This window comes from Thamnophis elegans, chromosome 10 (genome assembly GCF_009769535.1).
Source record: "Thamnophis elegans isolate rThaEle1 chromosome 10, rThaEle1.pri, whole genome shotgun sequence".
Lineage (NCBI taxonomy): Eukaryota > Metazoa > Chordata > Lepidosauria > Squamata > Colubridae > Thamnophis > Thamnophis elegans.
The window spans coordinates 29,915,889-29,939,989 of record NC_045550.1 but is presented as its reverse complement, the minus strand read 5'-3'; the positions used below and the strand labels follow the sequence as shown (position 1 = coordinate 29,939,989).

The 24,101-nt window shown below is 35.6% G+C and overlaps 1 protein-coding gene across 1 annotated transcript; it reads right to left on the bottom strand.

Moving 5' to 3' along the window:
* Positions 1 to 3,221: 3,221 nt before the first annotated feature.
* On the bottom strand, positions 3,222 to 22,901 carry UBE2G2 (ubiquitin conjugating enzyme E2 G2). The gene is made up of 6 exons (XM_032225901.1): positions 22,742 to 22,901; positions 19,841 to 19,876; positions 19,718 to 19,763; positions 9,802 to 9,920; positions 5,907 to 6,047; positions 3,222 to 4,173 (listed from the first exon to the last, which is right to left on the bottom strand). The coding sequence occupies exons 1-6, from the start codon at positions 22,782 to 22,784 to the stop codon at positions 4,061 to 4,063; spliced, it is 498 nt and encodes a 165-aa protein (XP_032081792.1). The 5' UTR covers positions 22,785 to 22,901; the 3' UTR covers positions 3,222 to 4,060.
* Positions 22,902 to 24,101: the final 1,200 nt, after the last annotated feature.

The window sequence follows — 24,101 nt, the reverse complement described above, 5'->3', positions numbered from 1 at the left end:
AAAAAATAATCCCCAAAAAACTGGGCCTAGAAAGTATGGCCTCTTGCAGATTAACTGGAACAGCTGGTTCTTCCCCCCCCCCTCCACTTAAGGAATAATGTTTCATTCAAGCTATAAGCACCACCATGTGTCTGAAGTAGCTAAAACATCAATTTGTGAAATTTCATTTAGAGACTGTAGGCTAAGCACAAAGATTTCCTTCCTTATGCAGCATAAGATACCAGCGAAAGCCACTGTTGAGAATTGAAATAAATCATTAGCATAGATTATTCACGGTTCCAATGAAATGCTAATTGTATTCTACGGTATCTAAATGTGCAAGCTGTTTGATATTGCTCCTTTTTCTCATTAGGCAAGAAATATTGATGTAACATGAAATAGTGCTTTTTCATATATGAAAAAAAACACCGATATATTGGTTAATGGTTAAATAAATCATGATTACCAAAATGTAATCTCATTCTTTCCAGACATCTGCTACTAGTCAGGATGGCTGGGGAATGTAGAAGATACCACACTGGGTTTCTTGCTATAATACCTTAATGTTTATATGCTTTATGAATAACTAAACAAAACCTTTCCTGCCCAGAAAATTGCCATGTCTCTTATGAGGCCATTTCTGAAACATCTGCAAATAGATTTAGAGATTTGGGGAAAAAAGTCAACCAGCACAAGGGCTAGCTATTTTAAATGGGATGTATAGTATCTGCTTGTACAAATCTCTTTTAGTTATTACTTCTAATACCTAGCACCATTCTTCAGAGCTAACCAAGTAAACATTGAGGCAAGCTTGCATTAGCACAATGGCCTGTAATCCAACAGCAGGAAAAGGTAAGATGCAGAAGATTTCCTTGACGCTTTAAGTCAGATTCACTCTCACTTATTAAACTAGGAATGTTAAGTAGTAATTAGAGAAAGATCATTTAAAACATCATCTTTGTTCAGGAGAATTTGTGCAAGAGTCCATTATATGTGCTTTGATTATTTTTGAGGGTTTTTAACTCTAGTAACCAGTAAATTAAAAAGCTTGTCTTTCTGTGATAAGGATCATTTTTAAAAGAGTGTTCTTATTGAAAAAAGAAAAAACCAACCTTTTATTAAATTACAGAAAATGTTCATGTTGCAATTTAATAGGTTTTTTTCTGATACCAGTGTGGAATTGTTTGTAACTTAAGGAGGTATTTTTAAACTTTTAAGACGTTTTGTTAGGCTATTTATTTAATAAACAAGCCTCTAACCCATTCACTACAATTCATTTGCCCCAAGTCAACTTGTAGTTGCTGTTCTTCACGTATTGACATGAATTGAAATGTTTTCATCCCAGAAAAAATGTATAATTAAGGCCAGTTGATAAACCCATTAGCCACTACTAGCTCTTTTCAATTTAGTGTATACTATTAACTAAAGACCACAAGCCATTACTTTTATGAAACCTATAACTCTTGAGCTTATATTTTCCTACTCCTATATACATGGAAGGAACATCCAAACAAAAGGAGAAATAAATATTTACAGAACAGGTGTCGATTCCAGTGCATGTAGTAACTTCAAAGCTAACATACCAACACATTTCTCATCATGCTGATAATTGTGACTTTTGAGAGCCAGGCCAAATATAACAAGGCAGGGAGTAGCCCTGCCCTGAAGCCTCAACTGTTTTATGTAGTTCCAACACCTTTAATACAGCAGTTATTCCTTTCAAAGAGAGAGATGGGGAAACCAATATGATGAATGTGTAGGTCTAATTATTTTCCCTGTTCTTGTGTCCTAACACTGCTTTCTTTGCTGGGCAGAAGAATTCTTTATATCCTTTTCAACTATTAAAACTATAAACCCTAGGCATTCTGAACAGAGGTGGAAAATGTAGATTAAAAATTACTCATGTGTCTATTACAGTAATAGCACATCTATTTTTCTCAAGAAACAATTTTTAATGATCTTTTTTAAAAAAGATCAGGAAACAAGCATAGTAGGGTTTTGTTGTTTATTTGTAATGCAGAATGTACCATCACACATTTTTTTGACCAAAGCCTTAAGGGTGGGGAAAGAACAGCAAGATACATCATGTCATTCTCTGTATTTATTTCAAAATTTATTAGGTAATTACTAACTTTAGTACTCAGAGACAAGGAAAATATACCAGATAATGAGTTTTCCTCCTTTCAAATAATCTACCAGATCATGCCTTTCCAATAGTAGGGATATTGCGTCATCATAAACACATTTAAAAAGTATAACCTAAAGCAAGGGTGTCAAACTCGCGGCCTGCAGGCTGGATTCATCCCGCGATGCCCCCCTCCTTTTAGCGAAGGAGGAAAAAGTTGTGATATGTGATGACGCGGGTTTGACACCCCTGACCTAAAGTGAATGTGGGGTCCTTAGTGCTCTCTGAACTTCCTTGTGAATGTATCCATTAGTTTGTCTTCATTATGAAAGCATTTATTAAAGTGTCCTCATTTCAAGATAATTTTTGATTGGAGGCTGCCAGAGTTTGTTATAAGATAGGCGACTAAATGAATGTTTTAAATAAATAATAAATTGTATCATTGGAATTGTCTGTATAAAAAATGGTCCTGAGTCTTTTTTCAGTGCTGTTGTAACTTTGAGTGGTCACTAAGTCAAGACTACCTGTATAAGAATTACATGGAATAAATACAAAAAAAAATGTATTTAATTGGATCAGTCCTTCAGACTGCAAATCTATAAAACATTGATTTAAATGTGAAACACTGATTTGATTGAACTGAAACACTTATGTATAGTTTAAGGCTAATTCAGTTGTTAACGATATTCCTTACATCAGTGGTTTCCAACCTTGGCAACTTTAGACCTGTGGACTTCAACTCCCAGAGTTCCTCAGCCAGCAAAGCAAAGCTGGCTGAGGAACTCTGGGAGTTGAAGTCCACAGGTCTTAAAGTTGCCAAGGTTGGAGACCACTGCCTTACATAATATATTGAACTCTACATAACAAAATAACAGATGTAGAGCAACCGGCATCCTCTTAATGTAATAGATTTTTGCAATAAATATGAAATAGCCTTTAAAAATGTGTTCCCTACTACTGCCCAACTAAATCAATGAATAGAGGAAGTGTGTGTGTTTGTGTGTGGTGTGTGTGTGGCCTTTAACTTTACTCTCAGGAAATAACAAGAATGACTGATATCAGAAGTCAAATATTCCTTCAGCAAAGTTCATACTAAATTGTGGTCATCCTGTTTCCATTAGAACTGCTGAATAAACAATATTAGATTTAAAAGATAAGTATTTGTATTAGAGATTAGCTTGGGAAAAAATGGTCTTCTGTCATACATCACTTTATTATTTCTTGTAAATATCATGGGTGGAGCTTGCTATCAGAGAAATCAAATATTTCTATATGACTAATGATTGTTCAACTAACATTGAGTTTATAGGAGTTATATTAAGTTCAATTTCTTCAGTTTCAGAAGGAAATATATTCCTGTCGAATATCTTCATGTCCAATCACGTTTTTAATTTAGGCAAGCAGAATGCTATAACAGAAAGTAAGATTACACTGACCATCCTTTCCCAGGACAAAGATAGTTCACTTTATTGTGTAACGTTTTGATGATCAACATTTTTTTTAGTTAAATGAAATTATGTAATAATAATTCTTAAACGGATAATTCTCATTGGTGACATATAGCTTCCACTAATAATATTTCAATATTTTCTAAGTAGTAAGATATTCCCAAATCATATCAATCCTACTACTCACAAGGGTGAATGGTACTGTGATGAAAGATAATATGATATTACAGATATAATTGCCGAGACTTAAGTTTTTACTAATGGAAACTGATTACAGTTCTACAGTACTTGCATCCCATCTATTGGTATGTCTTAAATTGAGAAAGATTTTTCTTCCAAAGTGTAAAAGGATTGATGCATGCTTATATACAGAGAGGAGCAAAAATTCATGAATAGTTTTGCAAGATTTGTTTTTTGGTACCAATTCAGAGTTCTGCTATCAGCCTCTGTCTATAAAATGTTCAACAGGAAGATTGTCAAGAGTTTCAGGTGTTTTGTTTGAATTTTTTTAAAGACCAAGTGATTTCTGGACAATTTGTTTGGCTATTTTGTTGAACTGTTCTCGGTCTTCTCGCCACATTTTAGAAGCATCCACATTGGCTCCACTTTCATCATTTGGTTCTAAAGGGGAAAAACAAAAGACTGATCAACAGATGAAAATACAGTATAATAATTACAGTGTTTCTCATTAAAAGAAGCACACACACTGAAGTAAAACATAAGGTCAAGAATTCTAAAATTTATTCCATTTCATGTATTGTTCCAAAAGTATAGAGTATAATAACTCCAGTCACAACAAATATAAGCTATCAGAATCTTCTTTTTTAGCAACTACATAAAGTTGTTTTAATTTTGATTCAGGTCCCATGCCATACTATGTCTTCGCATTGCAAGTGATCATGATATTTGATTTCATATGTTTATATCTATCTTCCTACATCCACATGTAAGGAGACAAAGGAACTTTAGACTGTAGTTTCCTGAAAATGCCTTGATATTTCTTTTAAACCACTTAAAGAGGCACTTAATCTACTTAAATAACTCCCTGTAAATTCTGATTGTGCACAAAGAATATGAGAATGGAAAGATCTTTAATTTTAAATATTTGTCCTATTCCCATCATGAACAAGCAGACTATTAAGTGAATATTAACTGAAATATTAGTATCCATGGAGAAATGTATGTGTAAGGAATGAAAAAAAATCCATACTACCAGGAAAAGATTTAGGAAAAAAAATATGGATCTTCCTGAGGTAGTGTGTGGATAAAGACAAAGAAGCTGGAGTTGAATCCTGTTGAAATCAAGAGTCTGTTCTATTGTAGTCACTACAGAATTCCAACATTTCTGAATGGGTCTGCTCAGAATCAGCCATATTGCTGAAAGGAGGACCTAATAGCCATTACTTTGGCTAATATGACAACTATAAACTCCCCTAGACAGCAATATCTTTGCCAGAATAATGTAACATGCAATGATAGCCTCAATATTAAAGTATATAACAGGCTACTGCATGGGTATCAAATTTGAGCCTATGTGTGGCACATCTGGCCCATGGGCCGCCATTTTGACATCCCTGGGCTACTGAGTGATTTTTAATAAGATTTTGTTAATTTATAAGACTCCAAAACACCTCAGTAACAATACTATTTTCATATTGGACTATTCAAGTTTGCCCGTTGTCATAGTAGAGCCATGTAACTATGATTCTAATATGAGTATTTTCCATAATCATATGAATTGTGTGAAATAAACAATTAGGTAAGCTTCATTATGGAATGTCTGCTGAAAATTGAACATATACCTATTCACCTAGATATTGGATTTTAAAATATGTCTTCATTATTTATTTTAATTACTTTAATCAATTGTATTTTTAATATTTAAATCTATATTTATTTTTGATGAAAAGCATTATGAAAATAATAAAATGTTTCTATTAATTTTGTGTCACTTTGCAATATAAGCCAGAACCAAATATCTAAAATAAAAAGTTTCTTAATTAGTTCCTTAACTTTCAAGAATGGCCCTTTAAACGTGGCCTTCAAGCAGCTTAGCAAAAAAAACACCCTTCATATTAATTCTTCGTAGTGCCTAGCACTACTGAGACCAACTGTGTACCCATTCATCTAGATCAGTGTTTCTCAACCTTGGCCACTTGAAGATGTCTGGACTTCAACTTCCAACTCGCTGGCTGGGGAATTCTGGGAGTTGAAGTCCAGACATCTTCAAGTAGCCAAGGTTGAGAAACACTGATCTAGATTGAACAACTTGGGAGATCAAACGTTCTAGGAAAGTCTAGTAATTTGTGTTTTATCTTCACTGCTGTCTCTACGAATGCCATCCTTTCTCATACCTGCTAGCATGCTAACCACTGACAAGAGGATCTTCTCCACACTTTGCACAGGACTCCATCGTTCTGCACTGCTCTCATAGCCCATTGGATCATCTCCAGGAGCATGGAGAATGGAAATGCAAACTCTCCCATCTGGATAAACTGAGAATATTAGACAATAAAATGGGAAGCATTTTTCAAGTTAGTGCAATATTGATTCAATAAAAATTGTTAACAAAATATTTTGAGACTACGTTAACAACACCAAAAGAGTTTTACCATCAAGGATGGAAACTATCTCATCTAACACATTTGTTGAGAAATCTGACAGCAATTATATACTCTTTCAATTCTAATCTAGTTTTCTGTAGGCTGGAGTTAAACATCACTATAGCTTTCCTATATATTTTCATTTTTTGTCAGAGAATGGCATTATAGTAATTTATAGCTAAGTAGCTGTTTATAGGATTAATAAAGTTGACAGATAAAAGAAGAATGCAAGACAGGGAAATGTACTGGGGCAAATACCAGTTTCATCATAAAATATCAAGATACAAAAAAAGAGGGAAGCTCTGTCTTTATGAGTTAATAAGTGTAGAATTGGCTTTGAAAAATTATGGCTGCATTTAAAATAAGTTAGCTTCAGTAAATAGTAGCAATTTGGTGATCTAGTCTGGGCTTGAAAATTAAACAGGGTCAGGCCTGGTGCATATGGTATCTGAATCAGAGAATACCAAGGAAAACCATGGCTGTAGGCTAGAATGAAGTGTCAAAAACATGTTGGAAGAAGGTGATGATACTTCTATACTGCTCCCAAGAAAACTGACTAAAATCATTAGAACTGAGTTCATTCTGGAAATGATTTTCCTTAAAATAAATTACATCTGGGAGTTTATAAATGGGATAGAACAATTATTAATGTCTAATGTTCTTCTAATGTTTATGTTGTGTATTGTCTTTGTTTTTAGTAACATTCACAAAATAGTATTAGCTAAAATCAAAATATGTTGAAATACATTGTTTGCTAAAATTAAGAATTAAGGGTTCACACTGTAAAACTAAATCTCAATGAAAAGTCCAATTGAACATGCTTGATGCCTATAGCAACTAGAAGTGAATGCAACATGCAAGATGTTTATCATTCTTGTTTATATTTTGAATATTAATAATAAAGTCTCCCTTCAGTCAAGTTTAAGTGCTAGTGACCATATTGACACATAGTCCAACAGAAATTTCCAATAATTCTAATAACCACTCTTGTATTTTTCTGTGGTACTATTTGTTTAGCCAGGGGGTTGGACTAGAAGACCTCCAAGGTCCCTTCCAACGCTGCTATTGTATTGTATTGTATTGTTTGATTCTGGCACTGAGGGAAGACCAAACGGTAAATAAATATTGCTTTTGAAATTCCTGAATCCTGGGGAAAATGCATTTTCCAGGTTTCAAATTTAATATTATCTAACTTTTATACTATTGTGTAACTGCAAACTGTTAATTGCTATACTTAATCTGATATGTTTACTCCTTTTTCATAGCCCTAGGATAAAATTTAAAATAAATGAAGGCATAGAAATTTAATACATAAAAAAACCTGGGTGCTTCCCTTTTAATTATTTATTTAAAATATCTGAATGGCCACTAACCTAGTACAACTCTAGCTGGCTTACACTACTTGCCTAAAGCTAAATGCTACAGCCAAATTTCAGAAAAAGGAAAAGAAAACTTTGAAAGATTACTATAGTTTTCTATGGAGGCAATATAACCACAGCAGGTAAAGATGTCACATTATAAAGTTTCAATATATTTTCTAAGAATATGTCTCTCTCTTTCTCTCCTTCACATCCATCCAACACCAGGGTCTGAAGAAGGAACTAGAGACAACGTGGAAAGTAAAGATCAAAGTGGTCCTAGTAGTGACAGGATGTGATTCCTAAGCTGGAAGAGTGGTTCCAGAAGATCCCAGGAACGTAAGAGTTCTTTATCTAGAAGAGTGCAGTGCTACAAACAGCTAAGGTATTATGCAAAGCCCTCAACTCCCAAGGCACTGGTAGAAGACCTAAGATTGAGGCTGACACATACAAGCTATAGGATGAAAAGGGAATTTCAAAAATTATTTTTATATATACAATGATGATGTTGTGTTTAATAGTTATGATGATGTTATATAATAGTTGATATTACTGTTTTTATTGTTTTCATATTATTAGTATAAACAACTTATGGGTTTACATCAAAAAAGCAAAATATGCTGTACTGCAGTATGTGGAGTGGTAGGCGTTCAGTTCCACAGCTCTCTGGAACAGCTTGCCTTGCAGAAACCTAACAATGTGAGTGTCAAGCCTGCAGTTGTATCCCTTTTGGGATCTTTGGCCTGCCACACACTCTCTATTTTTTCATTGTGCTATTTCATTGGTGTAGTAGTTGGGAAGGGGGAATAGAAAGGAGTAGAATTGTGGAATGTGTTGTTGTCATTCTTTTCTAGAAGCCGAAGGTCATCTTTTGTCTCCGCACCTCTGCACCTGACCGGAACCAGCTGGGTGAAGATGCCAGCGTGGAAGAAGAAGATTGGATCATGTGATGGATTTGTGGGTGTGGGGACAAGATCATGAACTTTCAACTGGCCGGGAATCCTATTTAACTTCCAGAATTGGGATTCCACAGATGTGCCAAGATGTCTTATTAAATTGGAACTTTAAGGATCGTTTTGCCTTGAACTCTGATTTAATTCTGCATACTTGGAATGCTGACAGTGAGTGCCAGCTTAATTTCTAGAGAGATTATTCATGCTGGCCAGCTGATTTTTGGTCATTTTCAGAGAAGCCTCCTGAAGCCTCTGGAGGGAGAAAAACGGCCTAACGGGCAACACAGAAGTCCATTCCCGAACTTCCAGTTTGCACGTTGGGTCATTTTTTGTCCCCTCTAGGTTCCTAGAAAACTTCTGGAGCCTGGGAAGAGCAAAAAACAGGCCTACTGGGCCCACCGGAAGTTGAAAAACTTCCGGCCTCAGGAGGGCCTCCGGGAGTTGGGGGAGTTCGTTTTTGCCCTCCCCGGGCTCCAAGAAAACTGTGTGCGCATGCACAGGGCAGCACCGGGGTGGGGGCACATGTGCATGCGCAAGGGGGCATGGTGCAGAAAGCATTAAATTATGGGGGTGGGCACGCGAGTACGTGCAATAGCGCACACATGCGTCATTTTGGCACCTGAGGCAAAAAAGGTTCGCCATCACTGATCTAGGAGGACCTACAACTCATGATTCTGCTTTCAGGAGAGTGCTATCCTTTTAGGTGTCAACATGGAGAGTTGTCAAGAGTTGTTAGGTGTCAAACACAGAGAGACTGACTCTCTCAGCTGGTTTTCATGCCTAAGGAAGGATTAGAACTCATAGTTTTTTTGTTTGTAACCTAGTGCCTTAAAACTAGACCAAACTCACTCTATGATAAATATGTAATATATTTACTATTTTTAAAAAAAGTCTTCAGCCTAGTTCACTTGTGGAATTAGATCTTGGTTTGGAAAAGTATTCTGAAGTATTCTGAAGTCAGTCAGGTGTTACATAACTTTCATTCCACATCTCTGTATGCTGCTCATCAAAGAGAAAAATATTATCAACTGTTGGATAGATGCAGTCCCTAAGATTAAAAATCTATTTAATTCATAACAAAAATGAATTTACAAGTACAGAATTACTTATCAATTAAATGTGAGCAAAACAGTTAAGCAAAATCCTAAAAAAAGTAAATAATTTAAAACCTATACCCTAATTGGTGTTGAAAAAGCTCATTTAAAAAAAGATTCTTTTTTAAGAATCCCCATAATCTAGGGAGAAAGGCTAAATGAATAATACTAGATTACATAGACTTAATAGGGTTTTTTATTGATATGAAAACACAGTGCATCATCTACTGACAAAACTTACTGTTAGGATGAAACATTTCACATGTGAACCTCATCTTTGGAGGACTTAAAGGATAATCAAGAGGAAAACTCAGAATAGCAGGAAAAACTCCATACTCAAAACACGTCTCTTCTGGTCCCCTAGAAGCAAATAAATAAATAAACAAATAAGCTTTTTAAAGTCTGGGGCTATTTAATACTTTTAAATAAACAAATATTAAATTAGGCACACACAAATGGATTATGTAGGATCTGTAGAATTTCAAAGCTTTACTGTGTATTAAAATTAAGGTCTGTTTTCATTTAACCATAATAGTGAAATTCATTTCCAACTTGAAAGAAAAAAACATTAATGAATACCTGCTCTACTGTGCCACTAACTGAGAAAGAAGATATGTACTACAGGCATACAAACTGTTTCAATGGCAAAATATTCTAGCTGTAAAACATCCTATTCAAACTTTACCAAAAGTATGACAATGCCCTTCCAACTTACCAGTATTTCATCCTTGAAAAGAATCATTCTGATTGTGAAATGAAGTGCTTGGGGATAAGAATATTAGATCCTAAATATGTAACACATATTTGTTACAGTTAGATGCAAATGAGAAGTCTCCTAACTTGCATACGATACCATAAATTTTTACTTTTTTCTTAAAAAATAAAGCTGGCTATCTAATATTAGGAAAGAGTTGTCCTAACTAGTGAAAACCCAGTTATCCAAAGACAATATGCATGATTTAAATAAACACAGCTTCTCTAAAGTATAAAACTCCTGTTATTCAAATATGGCTAGGACTAGTGATATAAAACTCATAAGTTTCTTAGCTGGAACCATCTTTATATTGTTAATTATTTTAATAAAAATTATATGTTTTAGTGAAATTCTGAAACATTAAGATAACTTTGGAAGTGCTTAGATTTGAACTTTTACTGAATTCTCTCAATTTTAGCTTTTGCCAAATCTGAAGTACACATTTAAATAAAATCCATATAACAGAAATTATTTAAAAATATAGCAAGTCTCTGCTCCCTACCGATCATCCTGCATTACATTATCAGTTAATAGTCACAGCACAACAGTTCTGCACTAAACAGTCCTTACAGTAAATCTACACCAATTTCATCAGATTATTATTTCAAGAAAGAAGCCTAAAGAAATTTAGGCTAACCTTTCCCACATTCATTACCCCTACCCTAAAACAAAAAGCTGAAGGGCTGAGAAATCAAAGCTTGTACATTTAAGTTATAAGGAAGGTCACAACACTACATAATTGCTAGGGTGTGTTTATTTAATTGAATTCAATCTGTCTCGAAGGCATGTTCCAAATTTTAGTACCTGCACGTCAAGAAATATTGCTAGCAAGTACTGAAAATGCTGCTTTGAACACACTGTTTATTCAACATGGACAAAGGTGTCAAAAGCTGCAATTTAAAACATTTTAAATAACAAAAGAGTATTACATTGCAGCCAGGCATGGAATATAGGCTTCTGCACACTAAGCAATTTGTGATTTTCTACTTTATGTTATTTATTGTTATTGTATTCTAGCTTGGCCCACTATACAAAAGCAAAATAGAAAGGAAAAAACCTAACCTCAACTGAAGTTGTAGTTTGCAATTATTTCATACGCTGAAATTTCATCACTTGAAAATGAAATTGATATCATGTGATAGAATCTTACTACAGTATTCATTCAAGTAAGTGGTGGGTTGCTGCTGGTTCGGCCGAACCGGTAGAATTCAGGTCTGGGTCGCAGAACCGGCAGTGACTCAGGCCTGCCACACCCCCTAACCAGTTCCCTCGCCACCACGATTTTGTTTTTTTGTGACTGCGCAAACGCAGTTCACTGTAAGTTGTTCTGCGCATATGCGAAGATCAATTTACATTGAATAGTGCATGCCTGCGCAGCGTGCATCTTGCACACACAAGAGCAGACTAAGCTGCGCACACATTGCAAACTAGGAATAAAACCAGCAGCAAACCACCCCTGATTCAAGTAGAAAATCTTGCTTAAAACTAAATTTATGTGGTAGAAATATTGATCATTTCACATAAATATTATCTTATATTATTTTTATATTTAACATGCATTTTGTAAATCCTTCTAAAAAACTAAAAGGGTAGTTTTTGGACCAACTGTCTGCAGTTTGTTTCCATCTCTTTAGGAGGGGTATCCCTCACATCCTGGAAGTCAATAACTGGAGTTTCACAATAAATTATTTTTAATGTAAAAAATGAATTGCAAGAATTTTCATGATAAGTCAATAATTTCATCTTAAATATCAAGAGACAAAGTGGAACACCTCAGAATATTAGTTTTATGCAGTCATCAGATAATACATGTATCCTGGAATATACACAAAACATTTGACTACAACTGGCATTAAACAAAGTTAAAATATTACTAAAGAAAATAAAAAGGTGGAGAATGTTCGTGCAATGATATACTTAAATAGGCAAACATTTACATGAAGTCAGTTAATGAGATAATCAGTGTTTTATATTTATAGGAAGCTTATTTCTTCTGTTTTCATTTTATCCCACCCCTTCCACTTCCTAAAGCACAAAGGGGAATTCCAAGTTGAAACAAACTCACATATCATAGAAACTAAAACATATAATTACATATCTAGATAACCTTTGGATATATCTTTACATATCTTTAAACCTTTGGATTAAAGTTGTACTTATTATTTTAAAAATTAGCTGTAGGCTAAACCAAACAATGACCAGTGCCTATATTGTTGATAATAAACACTAAGATTTAAACAAATCATCAATTCCAAATCTAAGATATTCTGATAAGAAATGGAAAAAACATTTTAGCCTGCATATAATTCAATGAATTTATTTGCATATAACAGTATTCATAATCATAATATAATTTAATAGCCAAATTAATCCATTTGTTGGAAGAAAGATGGGTATTTGTATGCTTTAGACACTTGCATGAGATTCTAAATACTTTAAACAAGCATTGTTTATTAGATATGGAAGAAACAAATTATTAAGCAAAATCAACAGCAACTCTGCATGAATTTTTTTTTCATATTTTGGAAATTATTTCAAGTAAGTTATTACAGATAGTCTTTGACTTGTATTTGTTTACTGACCGTTTAAAGTTACAATGGCACATGGTCACATGATCAAAATTCAGGTACCTGGCAACTGGCATTTGTGTAATTTTAAAGCCCCACAAATACAAAAGTCAACAAAAAAGTCAAATGCCAAGGGGAAAATACATTTCCAAAAAGAAAACCTGTGACTGCAAATCTTTCTGATCCTTACAATTTGTTTAACACTATTATTACTGCAGAGCAAATGTCCAAGAGGTCTCTCCCCCCTCTATCAACCTCTTTCAGAAAGTTGAAGATAAGAAAACAGTGTGTTGCACCATCAGGAGGTTTCCCTGCTTGCAGATCAAACCTCCCAAGACTGTATCTCTCAGATAGCATTGCTGCCTCACCGAATGAGAATAACTCACCGAATAACTCTTTATTCCTAGCAAATGGAGAAAGCCAGGATGTTTTTCTGAAGCATCAATTTGAGTCTTGCAAAAAACATGGCTTTAATGCTTCAAAGAAAGCTACTTTGTTCGTACTCCCATTCTTTCCAAAACATCTCTTCTAAATTCCAAAAGTGTTTTTTCAAGAGGCAATTGGACTTTTTGTTTTTTCTTGAAAATGTTTTGCTTCTCATCCAAGAAGCTTCTTCAATTCTGAAGAAGACCCAGATGACTGAGAATCTCCATAGCCATCTCTTCTAAATGCTCCCAAAAGCCTTACTTTATATGAATTCTTGTTGACTATGTACTCCATCCACCAGTCCACTATTTGTGAGTGCATGTTGTTGCATTTGAATGGCCAAAAAAGGTAGGAACACTGCTGATGAACCATCCTCCAGCCAGTCATGATGATGTTGGCATGGCACTGAAACTGTTTTAACTTGGTGAATGTCCTAGTCAAAAACTAAACAGGGTGGAGGAGGAGCCAATGTCATGATGATACGGTCGTGCGATCTTGATGCTCCGAGACCGCTGCCAATACTTTTGTCGCTGGGTGGTCCAATCGGACCTAAACCGTCCCGCAGAGATGGTGAACAAGAAGAATACATCTTGCTTATCTCAGGGACATCGCAAAATCCCTGATCGATCCAAGAGAAGTTCTTCAAGCTGGTGACAAAAAATCCAGCCATTAGGTTGATGAAGTCGGGGCGGCTCCAAAACGGAAGGATACGGAAAGAGAAAGTGTTTCCAGCTGGTGAGGAATTTTTACCATTTTAAAAGAGACTGCCTATAAAAAACTTAAAGTTAATTTAAATTGGAGAACAGAAGAAATAAGCGGCGGAATTAAGTTTGGAATGGTTTTGGACAGTGCGCTATTTTACTTTTTAAATGCTATGTTCATGGATAGAATTTATGCAAGCCTTTTAAAACGAATGAATTAAGATTTCTTCTTCTATTTTTTCCCCTTTTATTACTCTTTGTAACTTATGGACTAAAATTCTCCTCTTTCATTACTGTGGGTGTTCTTCTAACTCATTCAAAAATCAGACTTTTTTAAACTTGAAATACAAAAAAGATACAAAAGAAACAAAGAAAATTGCAACAATAACATGGCTACTCGGAGGCTGAAGGTTTGTATATTGGAAACGAAACACCCTTACTTTTCTCACTGATTATCCTGGCTTGGCACTCCAAGGTCTCACTGCTTGTTTATAGACAGTGATAAGAAGAAAAGCATACAGATGTCCCTTTGAACTATATCTTTAACCAGAGAAAAGTGAAAATAAAATTTTATTGTGAATCTATGCTTAATCTTGTTAAAACCTTCCAAGCTAGAGCAGCAGTGTTTGTTAGCTGGAGATAATGGCACAACTTCAACAGCAGAAAGAAACTTTAAGTCTGCAAAAGATATTCTTAGAAATACAGAAATTATCAAACACTTTGAGAGGACAGAGAAGAAGTTGGAAGACTTAGAGCATCTAACAGTGAAATATGATGAAGAAGTTGGAAATGTTTATCAAGTGGAAAAAGTGGTGGTTAGAATCCTAAAAATCGAAGAGGAAAATGACTATAAAGAAATTAAATTTGCTGATATTTATGTGATTGGTTTGTCTCTGAAAATGGAAAGAGTGGAATATTGAAAGAGGAATTAAATGGAGGGGAACTCTACCCCAGTTGGCAAGTCACAGAATAAGAAAAAAACAAAAGAATTTATAGATTTAAAGAGAGAAATTTCATTAGCAACATCATTGATAACACTACAGACAATCAAAGATAAGCTGATTAAGGAAACAGAAGAAGGGCATTGAAATTACATGAGAGACTTTATAAGCAAGGAGTTGCTACATGGAGTCCATACAAATTTGATTAAGAAGATGATTAGAGGACTGACACCACAAATGGGAGAAGATATGAGACTGTTTTGCTACTGGAAAGACACAGGCTGATAGATGGAAGAGTATAATTTAAAACTAGTTAAACAGTGAAATTTAGTGACAATAGATATAGTTAAATAAATAATTGATAAAGATAATAATGTATACAATGTGTAGTGTTATGATAAGTAATAATTGGATATGAATATTGCATGGTACCCATGAAAGGAAGATTAGAAATCCTTTTGGATTATATAAAGGTTAATAAAAAAGAATTAAGTTAGATTCAGTTAAGTCTTGATTATTACGGGGGGAAATGTTATGTTACAGGATATAGTCAAATAAAGGAGGTATAATGATAACAACGTATATACATATATGGATACAACATAAGAAAACTGGATGTAAATGGTAAACAGTGATTTGGAAAGGATTAGAAAATTTTGTTATTAAATATTATGGATGTTTAGCTAGAATAGGACATAAGGATTCAGTGTTATTGGAGGATTTTAAAAATAGTAAATGAAATGCCAGTATGTGATTATGTATTAAATCTTGGTATATTTATGATGAAGAACATTTAAACAATTATAGTCAAATGAAAATGGAGGTATGATAATGGTAACATGTATAAATATTTGAGTTAATATGAATTGAGTTAATATGAATTATGCTTGATGACTGTGGAAGAGATGCACGAAAGCCTTTTGTAACCAACTGATACACTTTCTACAGTATGTAAAGAAGGAAGATTTTATGTGTTGTGTTTGTTTTGAAAATAAAAAGTAAAAAAAATATTTTAAAAAACCAAACAGGGTATGCCTGTGAAATACAAATGTGTTATTCCTTCTAGATCACTTAGAGTTCAAATTTGTAATTTATTATTTTTTCTGAAACATTTAGCAGGGCAAGATTTTAATTACATTATTTTGCAGTGGATCTGAAAAGTCTGAATCAGTAAAACAGTACTGACCTACTCTGTGCTACAAGGTTCAATATTATCTATTAGAATCAACATCTACATGAAACCACAGAAGATGAGAACTATCTTGAATGCATTTGGGTCAATATTAAAGGTTGGGGGTGGAAATAACATTGCTATAGGTCTATACTACAGGCCACCCAACCAAGCAGAGGAAGTAGATGAACTTTTTGCTAGTCAGCTATCTAAGGTATGTAGGAAGCACACCACAATAGTAATGGGAGATTTTAATTACCATGACATCAACTGGGAAACAAACTCTGGACACCAAGTGGAAGATCCAACAAACCTAGCAGACAACTTTATTTCCCAAAAAGTAGAGAAGGAAACAAGGGGATCAGCCATATTGGACTTAATTCTCACTAACAGAGAGGAAATGATAGGTGGTGTTGAAGCCACAGGAACCCTGGGGGCAAGTGACCATGCAATATTGGAATTCAACATTATGCAAACACAAATAGTAGAACAAAGTCAAACTAGAATCTTGGACTTTAAGAGAGCTAATTTCAATAAACTTAGAGAGAGCTCGGGAAGAATTCCATGGATGAGAATCCTCAAGGGGTAAACAACTGAAGAAGCTTGGGAAATTTTGAAAAATGAGATTACAAAAGCCCAGTCTAGCACAATACCAATGAAGAAGAAAAATAACAGCTCCCAAAAGAAACCAGTATGGCTGCATAAAAAATTCTCTCACAAATTGAAAGAAAATAGATAACTATAAAAAGTGGAAAAAGGGGGACATAACTAAGGCAGAATATCAGTAAATAGCCCGAGCCTGTAAAGATGAGGTGAGGAAACCTAAGGCTCACAATGAAGAAAGGCTTGCCACAAAAGTAAAAATGAACAAAAAAGGCTTCTTCCAACATATTAAAAACAAGAAAAAAGTTAAGGAAACAATTGGTCCATTGCTGGGAGAAAGTGGCAAGAAGGTGACAAGGAACAGGGAGAAAGCAGAACTATTTAACTCATGTTTGCATCTGTCTTTACACAAAGGGATAAAACAGTCCAACCTCTCAAAAAGAGCACCGTAAAAATCAGATTAGGAACACAAATTGAAATAGAGAAGGAAACAGTAAGTGAGCACCTGTCTACCCCTAGATGAGTTCAAATCACCAGGATCGGATGGATTACACCCCAGGGTTCTGAAGGAACTGGCAGACGAGATCTCAGAACCACTGAATTATATCTTTCAGAGATCCTGGAGCACCAGGGAACTATCAGAGGACTGGAAAAGAGCTGATGTGGTTCCCCATCTCAGACAAGGAGGAAAAAAAATAGATCAGGAAACTACAGACTTATCAGCCGACCTCAATACCAGGAAAGCTTCTGGAAAAAATATCAAGCAACGAATTGTGAACACCTAGCAGCCCAACAAAGTACTAGCCAAAAGCCAACATGGGTATGTCAAAAACAGATCATGCCAGACTAATCTTATTGCATTCTTTGATGATGTGATAAAATTAGTGGACCAGACTGACATGCCATTGATATCGTTTACTTGCGACTTCAGTAAGGCATTTGATAAGGTAGACCATAACCTACTACTAGATAAAGTAGAAGGATGTGGGGTAGACAGGCATCACACCAGATGGATTCGTAACTGGCTGACCAACCAAACTCAACATGTAGTCCTCAATGGAACTGCATCTACATGGAGGGAAGTATGCAGTGGAGTACCCTGGCAGAATAGGCAACAATCCCAGAAGATAGGCTTAAGATACAGAAGGATCTTGACAAACTTAAACATTGGGCACTATCTAATAAAATGAAATTCACTGGTGAAAGAGTAAGGTTTACATTTAGGCAACAAAAATGAAATGCACAGGTACAGTATAGGTGGTACCTTGCTCAACAGTAGTAACTGTGAGAGGGATCTTGAAGTCCTAGTGGACAACCATTTAAATATGAAGCAGCAGTGTGCAGCAACTGCCCAAAAAAGCCAACACAGTTCCAGGCTGCATAATAGAGGGATAGAATCAAGATCACGTGAAGTGTTAATACACTTTATAATGCCTTGGTAAGGCCACACTTGGAATACTGCATTCAGTTTTGGTCGCCACGATGTAGAAAAGATGTGGAGACTCTGGAAAGAGTGCAGAGAAGAGCAACAAAGATGATTAGGGGACTGGAAACTAAAACATATGAAGAACGGTTGCAGGAACTGGGTGTGTCTAGTTTAAGAAAAAGAAGGACTAGGGGAGACATGATAGCAGTGTTCCAATATCTCAGAGGTTGCCACAAAGAAGAGGGGAGTCAAACTATTCTCCAAGGCACCTGAGGGTAGAACAAGAAGCAATGGGTGGAAACTAATCAAGGAGAGAAGCAACTTAGAACTGTGGATAAATTTCCTGACGGTGAGGACAATTAGCCAGTGGAACAACTTGCCACCAGAAGTTGTGGGTTCTCCATCACTGGAGGCTTTTAAGAAGAGATTGGACATCCATTTGTCTGAAATGGCCTAGGGTTTCCTGCTTGAGCAGTGGGTTGGACTAGAAGACCTCCAAGGTCCCTTCCACTCTGCTATTGTATTGTATTGTATGATTCTCTGGAACTTTGAAGTACAGTTCCGCCAGTATGCTAATGATACCCACTCCTCTCACCAACCCATTCTAAGAAAGCAATTGGTACCCTTCCAGAGTCGCCTAAGTTCAATAATAGCATAAATACAAAAGAACAAGCTGAAATTTAATCCAGACAAAATATAAGTGTGATGATTTTTAAAAAATGGATAGAGTCTGTTTTGAATGGAACTGTACCACCTCCCTGAAAGAGCAGATCACAGTTTCTTAGATGGAGATAAAAGTTTTTCACCAACAAACTGAATCTCTGTTTGTATGCAACATGAACGCCGGAACATGGCAGAAAGAGTGCTCCCTGTCTCTTAGGTCATTGCTGAAGGCAGTTGTAGTGAGGAATACCATAAGTCATTCATCACATTATTTTAATAACAATAAACTGAGCAACTGGTGGGATGCAAAATATAAGAGACTAAAACTATGCATTAGAAATTTGCTAAGTAATTTCATCTTTTTGTATTAAAATTGCATTTCCCAATGATTGCATTAGGTAAAGAGAATAGCTCAATGAAATTTTCCTTCCACATTATAAATTTGTCCAGGAAGATAACTGGTGTCTTCATATCTACAATTCATCTTGGGTTCCTGTATGCTATATAAACTATTACCGGTATAATAATGCTTCTATCGTACTATAAACATTGAAGATTCTTTTAGACATTGTAGAGGAGACCAATGCAAACATGTATAAACAAATAAACGAAGCCTATTTTATTATTTATTTATATAGAGTTGTTAGGGCCATCGACTGTCGATGGCTTACAAATCTTTTCTTATTAAGACAAAAATTAGTGCATTATAGAACTCTAGAAACTTGCAAGCATAATAGTAACTTATGTGGATAGACAGATAAACAAGGTTTGAAGTGTTCCAGAAGAATTCTAAAATTTGACATTCTGATTATTAGAAAATTCACAAAGTCATTTTTTTTTAATTTACAATGTTCAATAGTGGAAGTACATCCATAATTTAAATGTACACTATTCAAATAACTTACATTATCAAAGCTTCCCACTCAAAGAAATTTTCTTCATTCATAGGCCCTATTTAAAAAAATATTATGTTAATATAGGCTTTCTAATTGCAAGATACAGGTATATTTTTAAATAGAATGTCATACCTGCTACTATGCCTTCAGGAGGATTCAAAGTCAACTCTAAAATGAAGAATAAACATTTTCAATATTAATTTATTTATACTTCATACTTTTCAGAACATAAAAACAAATTGGCCAAGAAGTTGGCCAGGAAAATTACATTACCGTGATAATTTCTGCCTAGTAATAATAGTTAAATAAGAAAAAGGGAAAACTTTAGAATAAAAGTGAACAATACACATTTTAAGAGGACATTCCAAATACATTTATAAAAGAGTGGGATGCAATGAGCACAAACTGAATTTTCATTATGCACATATTGTACAATTACAGTGGCAGTGTAGTCTGAAAAATTCTGGAAAAGCTTCCTGCTTTTTCTCTTTGAAGTTATCTATGTTTAAAAACAATCTTTTTTAGATACAAGACATTTCCATTAATTGTATCTATCATACATATTGTTAATTGATAATTATTAGATTTGTTATTCCTGTGAAATCTTTAACAACAATGTCTCATCTTCATCCAAAAATTTAGCTTCCTCAATAATTTTTTTTTGGGGGGGGGGGAATAAGGTAGGTGAAAAGAGAATGAGAGACACCAACCAAAATGAAAAGAGGAGCTATTGCTCTCTCTAGTGGAAAAGATGCCACATAAATTCAAACGACCATTAAATTATGACTTTTTTATACTGAATCATCATGGCCCTTTAAACATATGAATTAATGGTTAACTGATAGAATACATGACTGCCATTCATGAAGTCCTGATATTTAAAGTTAATCACATTTCAAGGCAAGACTGAACAAGGTTACAATATACAGAGTTCATTGCACTCGTCAATTTCATTCTACCCTTTATCTCAGAGATAGCTAATATAGAATTCTCCTGTATTATTTTTTGACTAAACTTCCCATTATCCTTCACAAGAGTTTATGCTGCCAAAAATTAGTAGAACATCTGGAGGCTATTTCTAGTTTATTTACCTAGCTCTAGTTATTTAATAAAACACTGAAACAATAAAAGACTGTTTCTTATTAGAGTTATCGCTTTTACATATATATACTTTGCGTTTGTGCATATATTACTTAAGAAACTTGTCACGAACAGTTAGAACACATGGTGAAAGACACAAACTCTCTAAAGATTCAGACTTAGTGAAAAGATGGAAAGGGCTGATCTTAGGCTAGGCCAGGGGTCAACAACCCACAGTTTTGAAGCTGCATGTGGCTCTTTCATTCCTCTGCTGCAGCTCCTGTTGCCGTTTGGCTCCACAATTGATAGGACTTTCGGTTAGGACAGACAGAGGAAAAAGGATGCCGCGCTAGAAGGAGACTCTATGGTGGGGGAGCCGGACTGCCAGCTGGCTCCACGAGGAGCCCCCATGGGGAGCCGACTGAATGGGGGCTTTCGGTTAGGGCCTTTGTGGCTCTTTGAGTGTTTAAGGTTGCCAACCACTGGGGCTAGACTGTTCTGTAATCAAAACATAAGCTTCACCACTGTAGTTCAATCCTGAATCAGGAAACATTGCTGGTTCAGTCACCATACTTTACACTCTAAGGGATCAGTTAATATGGAAATAATCTCTTTGTTGATTATATGAAATGCCACTTTCTTTTTTTACATTTACCATTTCAAGCTGTCCTAAACATAGGCAGTTTCACAACCACAACCAGTTTACACATTCAATAAGAAAACATTGCAAATGGTTAATGAAACTGTACTAATCCAGACAAACCCATATTTGTTTCCTTATGAAAAAGAAAACAGCCACTATTAAACTCTCTTGTACATCTGTTTTTAACCTTCAGTTGGTTGAAACAGTGTATTATAGAACACTTTATTTGTTCTATGAACCTCAAATGGATAAACTTACAGTACGTGTCCAAAAATAGGGACCCATGATTCCCATGGAATTTAAATTTAAGGATTTTCAGATGATTTTTATTGGCCCCTGCTGCACCACTGCAGTGCATGTAGCAGCACCATGGTCTGCTGCTTCATATGTATGACTATTTTTTCCAACACTCCCTGCCAGCTTCCCACAAACTAAAGTCATTGGGGAAGCTAACAGGTAGTTTGGAAGTAGCTCCTGTTCTGGTGCATTATGTCACAATATTTTTTTTAATCAAGGTACTTCAAATCCACTAACTTAAAGAATGCATAAAAATCCAGGACCCATTACTGTTGTGAAACTCATGATCTCATAGGTATCTAGTTTTCAGATAAACTGGTATGCCAAAAAAATTACATTTAAAGAAAGTAACACTTGCTACCTTTCTCAGGTAAAATTCCTGATATCTGAAAGCACAGTATCTTGCAGGCTCAAATGTTGCAATCAGCTGGTTAAAATCTTCCAAGTGGCTCTGACCTAATGACGTTTATTCTATTACTCATTTCAAAGGCAGAAGAATATTGTCCTCTAGTGTTAAATCGCCCCAGTAATGAGCAGATCAGGAAAAAGAATTTCTGGGCTGAGAAGCGCAATCATTGGATTTTCCCGGCTTAATCTCCCCCCTGCCTTCTATTTTGTTTCCCAGTTCAATCTTTTTCACCCTTGGCAACAGGCTGGCTGGGAATTATGAGAGCTGAAGTCTACGCATTTTAAAATTGTCAAGTTTGAAAAACATTGCCCTAGTATAAAATTTGACCTGGCAAATTTGGGGATGGGGGAGATATCTGAAAGAAGAGCGGCAGGCCCAAGAGCGACAGCCCGCCTCCTGCTCACCCATAGCAGCCGATAGTAAGACACGCAACCCCCGACCCCCTTTTCTCCCCCGTTGCCAGGCAAAAGCGTCGTAAGGACAATTTCCAGGGGCCCAGGAAGAGTCAACGCATGAGCGGACTAGAAAAACAGCCGGCGTCACCTGAGAAGCAGTCAATCCACCCCGATCTCTCTGTTTCTGCACACAAAAGCTAACTACTCACGCTTGTACTCCGCCATTAAGCGCTTGAGCGCCGTGCCTGCCATGGCTCAGGTAGCCTCGAGAAAGCCCGGCCGCCCTTCTAACTTGGCCGGTTTGGTTATTTTTCTCCCTAGCTTGTCCGAAGCGCTATTTCCGGGCGGTTTTACCATAAAAAAAACAAAAAACCCGACCAACCACAACCGAGATCTACTCCCTCTCGCTTCGCAATCAGCATGCAGAGCTACAAACGCGTAGAGTGATCCATAGCAATGTCATAGACGTTGTTGCTATAGGCAAAGGCCGGAACTGGGACCAACTGAGAGATATATTCTGTTTCACTGCGGACGTGGAAAAAATGTTTCCTCCCTTCTGTCTCGATATTTGATATAATGCGAATCCTAAAAATACCCATCTACACAATGCACTTATCTCTATAAGGAAGCATGACATATATTTATATTTCTCTAATAGGCGTGTCTAGACAGGGCAGGCGCTTCGTATTTTTGAAAGAAGTCTTCCCCGTCTCTGAATGAGGCTAATTTCTAGTCCTCCCCACGGAAATTACTATGAGTTCGTTCAAACATTTCATGTATTCATTAATCCTGTTGTCCTCGAACTTAGTATGTCATCAAAAATGACTCTCATTCGCTGGTGGGTGGCCTCTAATTGGGTAATGAAATATCTGCAAGCGAAACAGAACACAAAGGACTGCACAATTCAATCCTGAGCTACGTATGTTCTTGCCTATTATGTGTATATAATTGCAGATGACCAGTTTATAGGAACCAATTACATTTTCTTAACTCAATTTTGTCCATTACAGGGAAAATCCCTTCAATTTGCATGCATACCAAAATAATATCCTCTCATATATTACCACAAACGTTTCTAGTATTTTTAAAAAGTATTTCAATCCTACCTATTTCTCATGTTTCATTACTGAGCATCATGGGAAGACATTCACATAGCTCTTTAAAGAGTTGATTAACATTTTCTGAATCACTACTTTCATGAGTCGCATCAACCAAGGAACACAAGAAACAGGTTCAGGTTTCTTTTGCAAAGTTCTTTAATTGCTAGTATTTGCTTCAACTAATAGAAATTAAGTTATATTAGTAGTTAACGAGGAAACCCAAACTTAAATCTCAACCATAAAAAAAATTGGCCTAATCACTTTCTCTACAGTACCAGGTTATTGTTGGATTAAATCAATTCACTTCAGTGAAGTCAACCCTGCACTCTAGAGAAAAGTGGAGTGTAAATTAAATCAAGCTATTTGGTTATCGCCAGATGGAATCAAATAATTATCTAATAGAATATTGAAATATGTAATTTAGTTACACAAAGACACTTCCAAATGAAAATTTTGGAAGAAGCGGTAC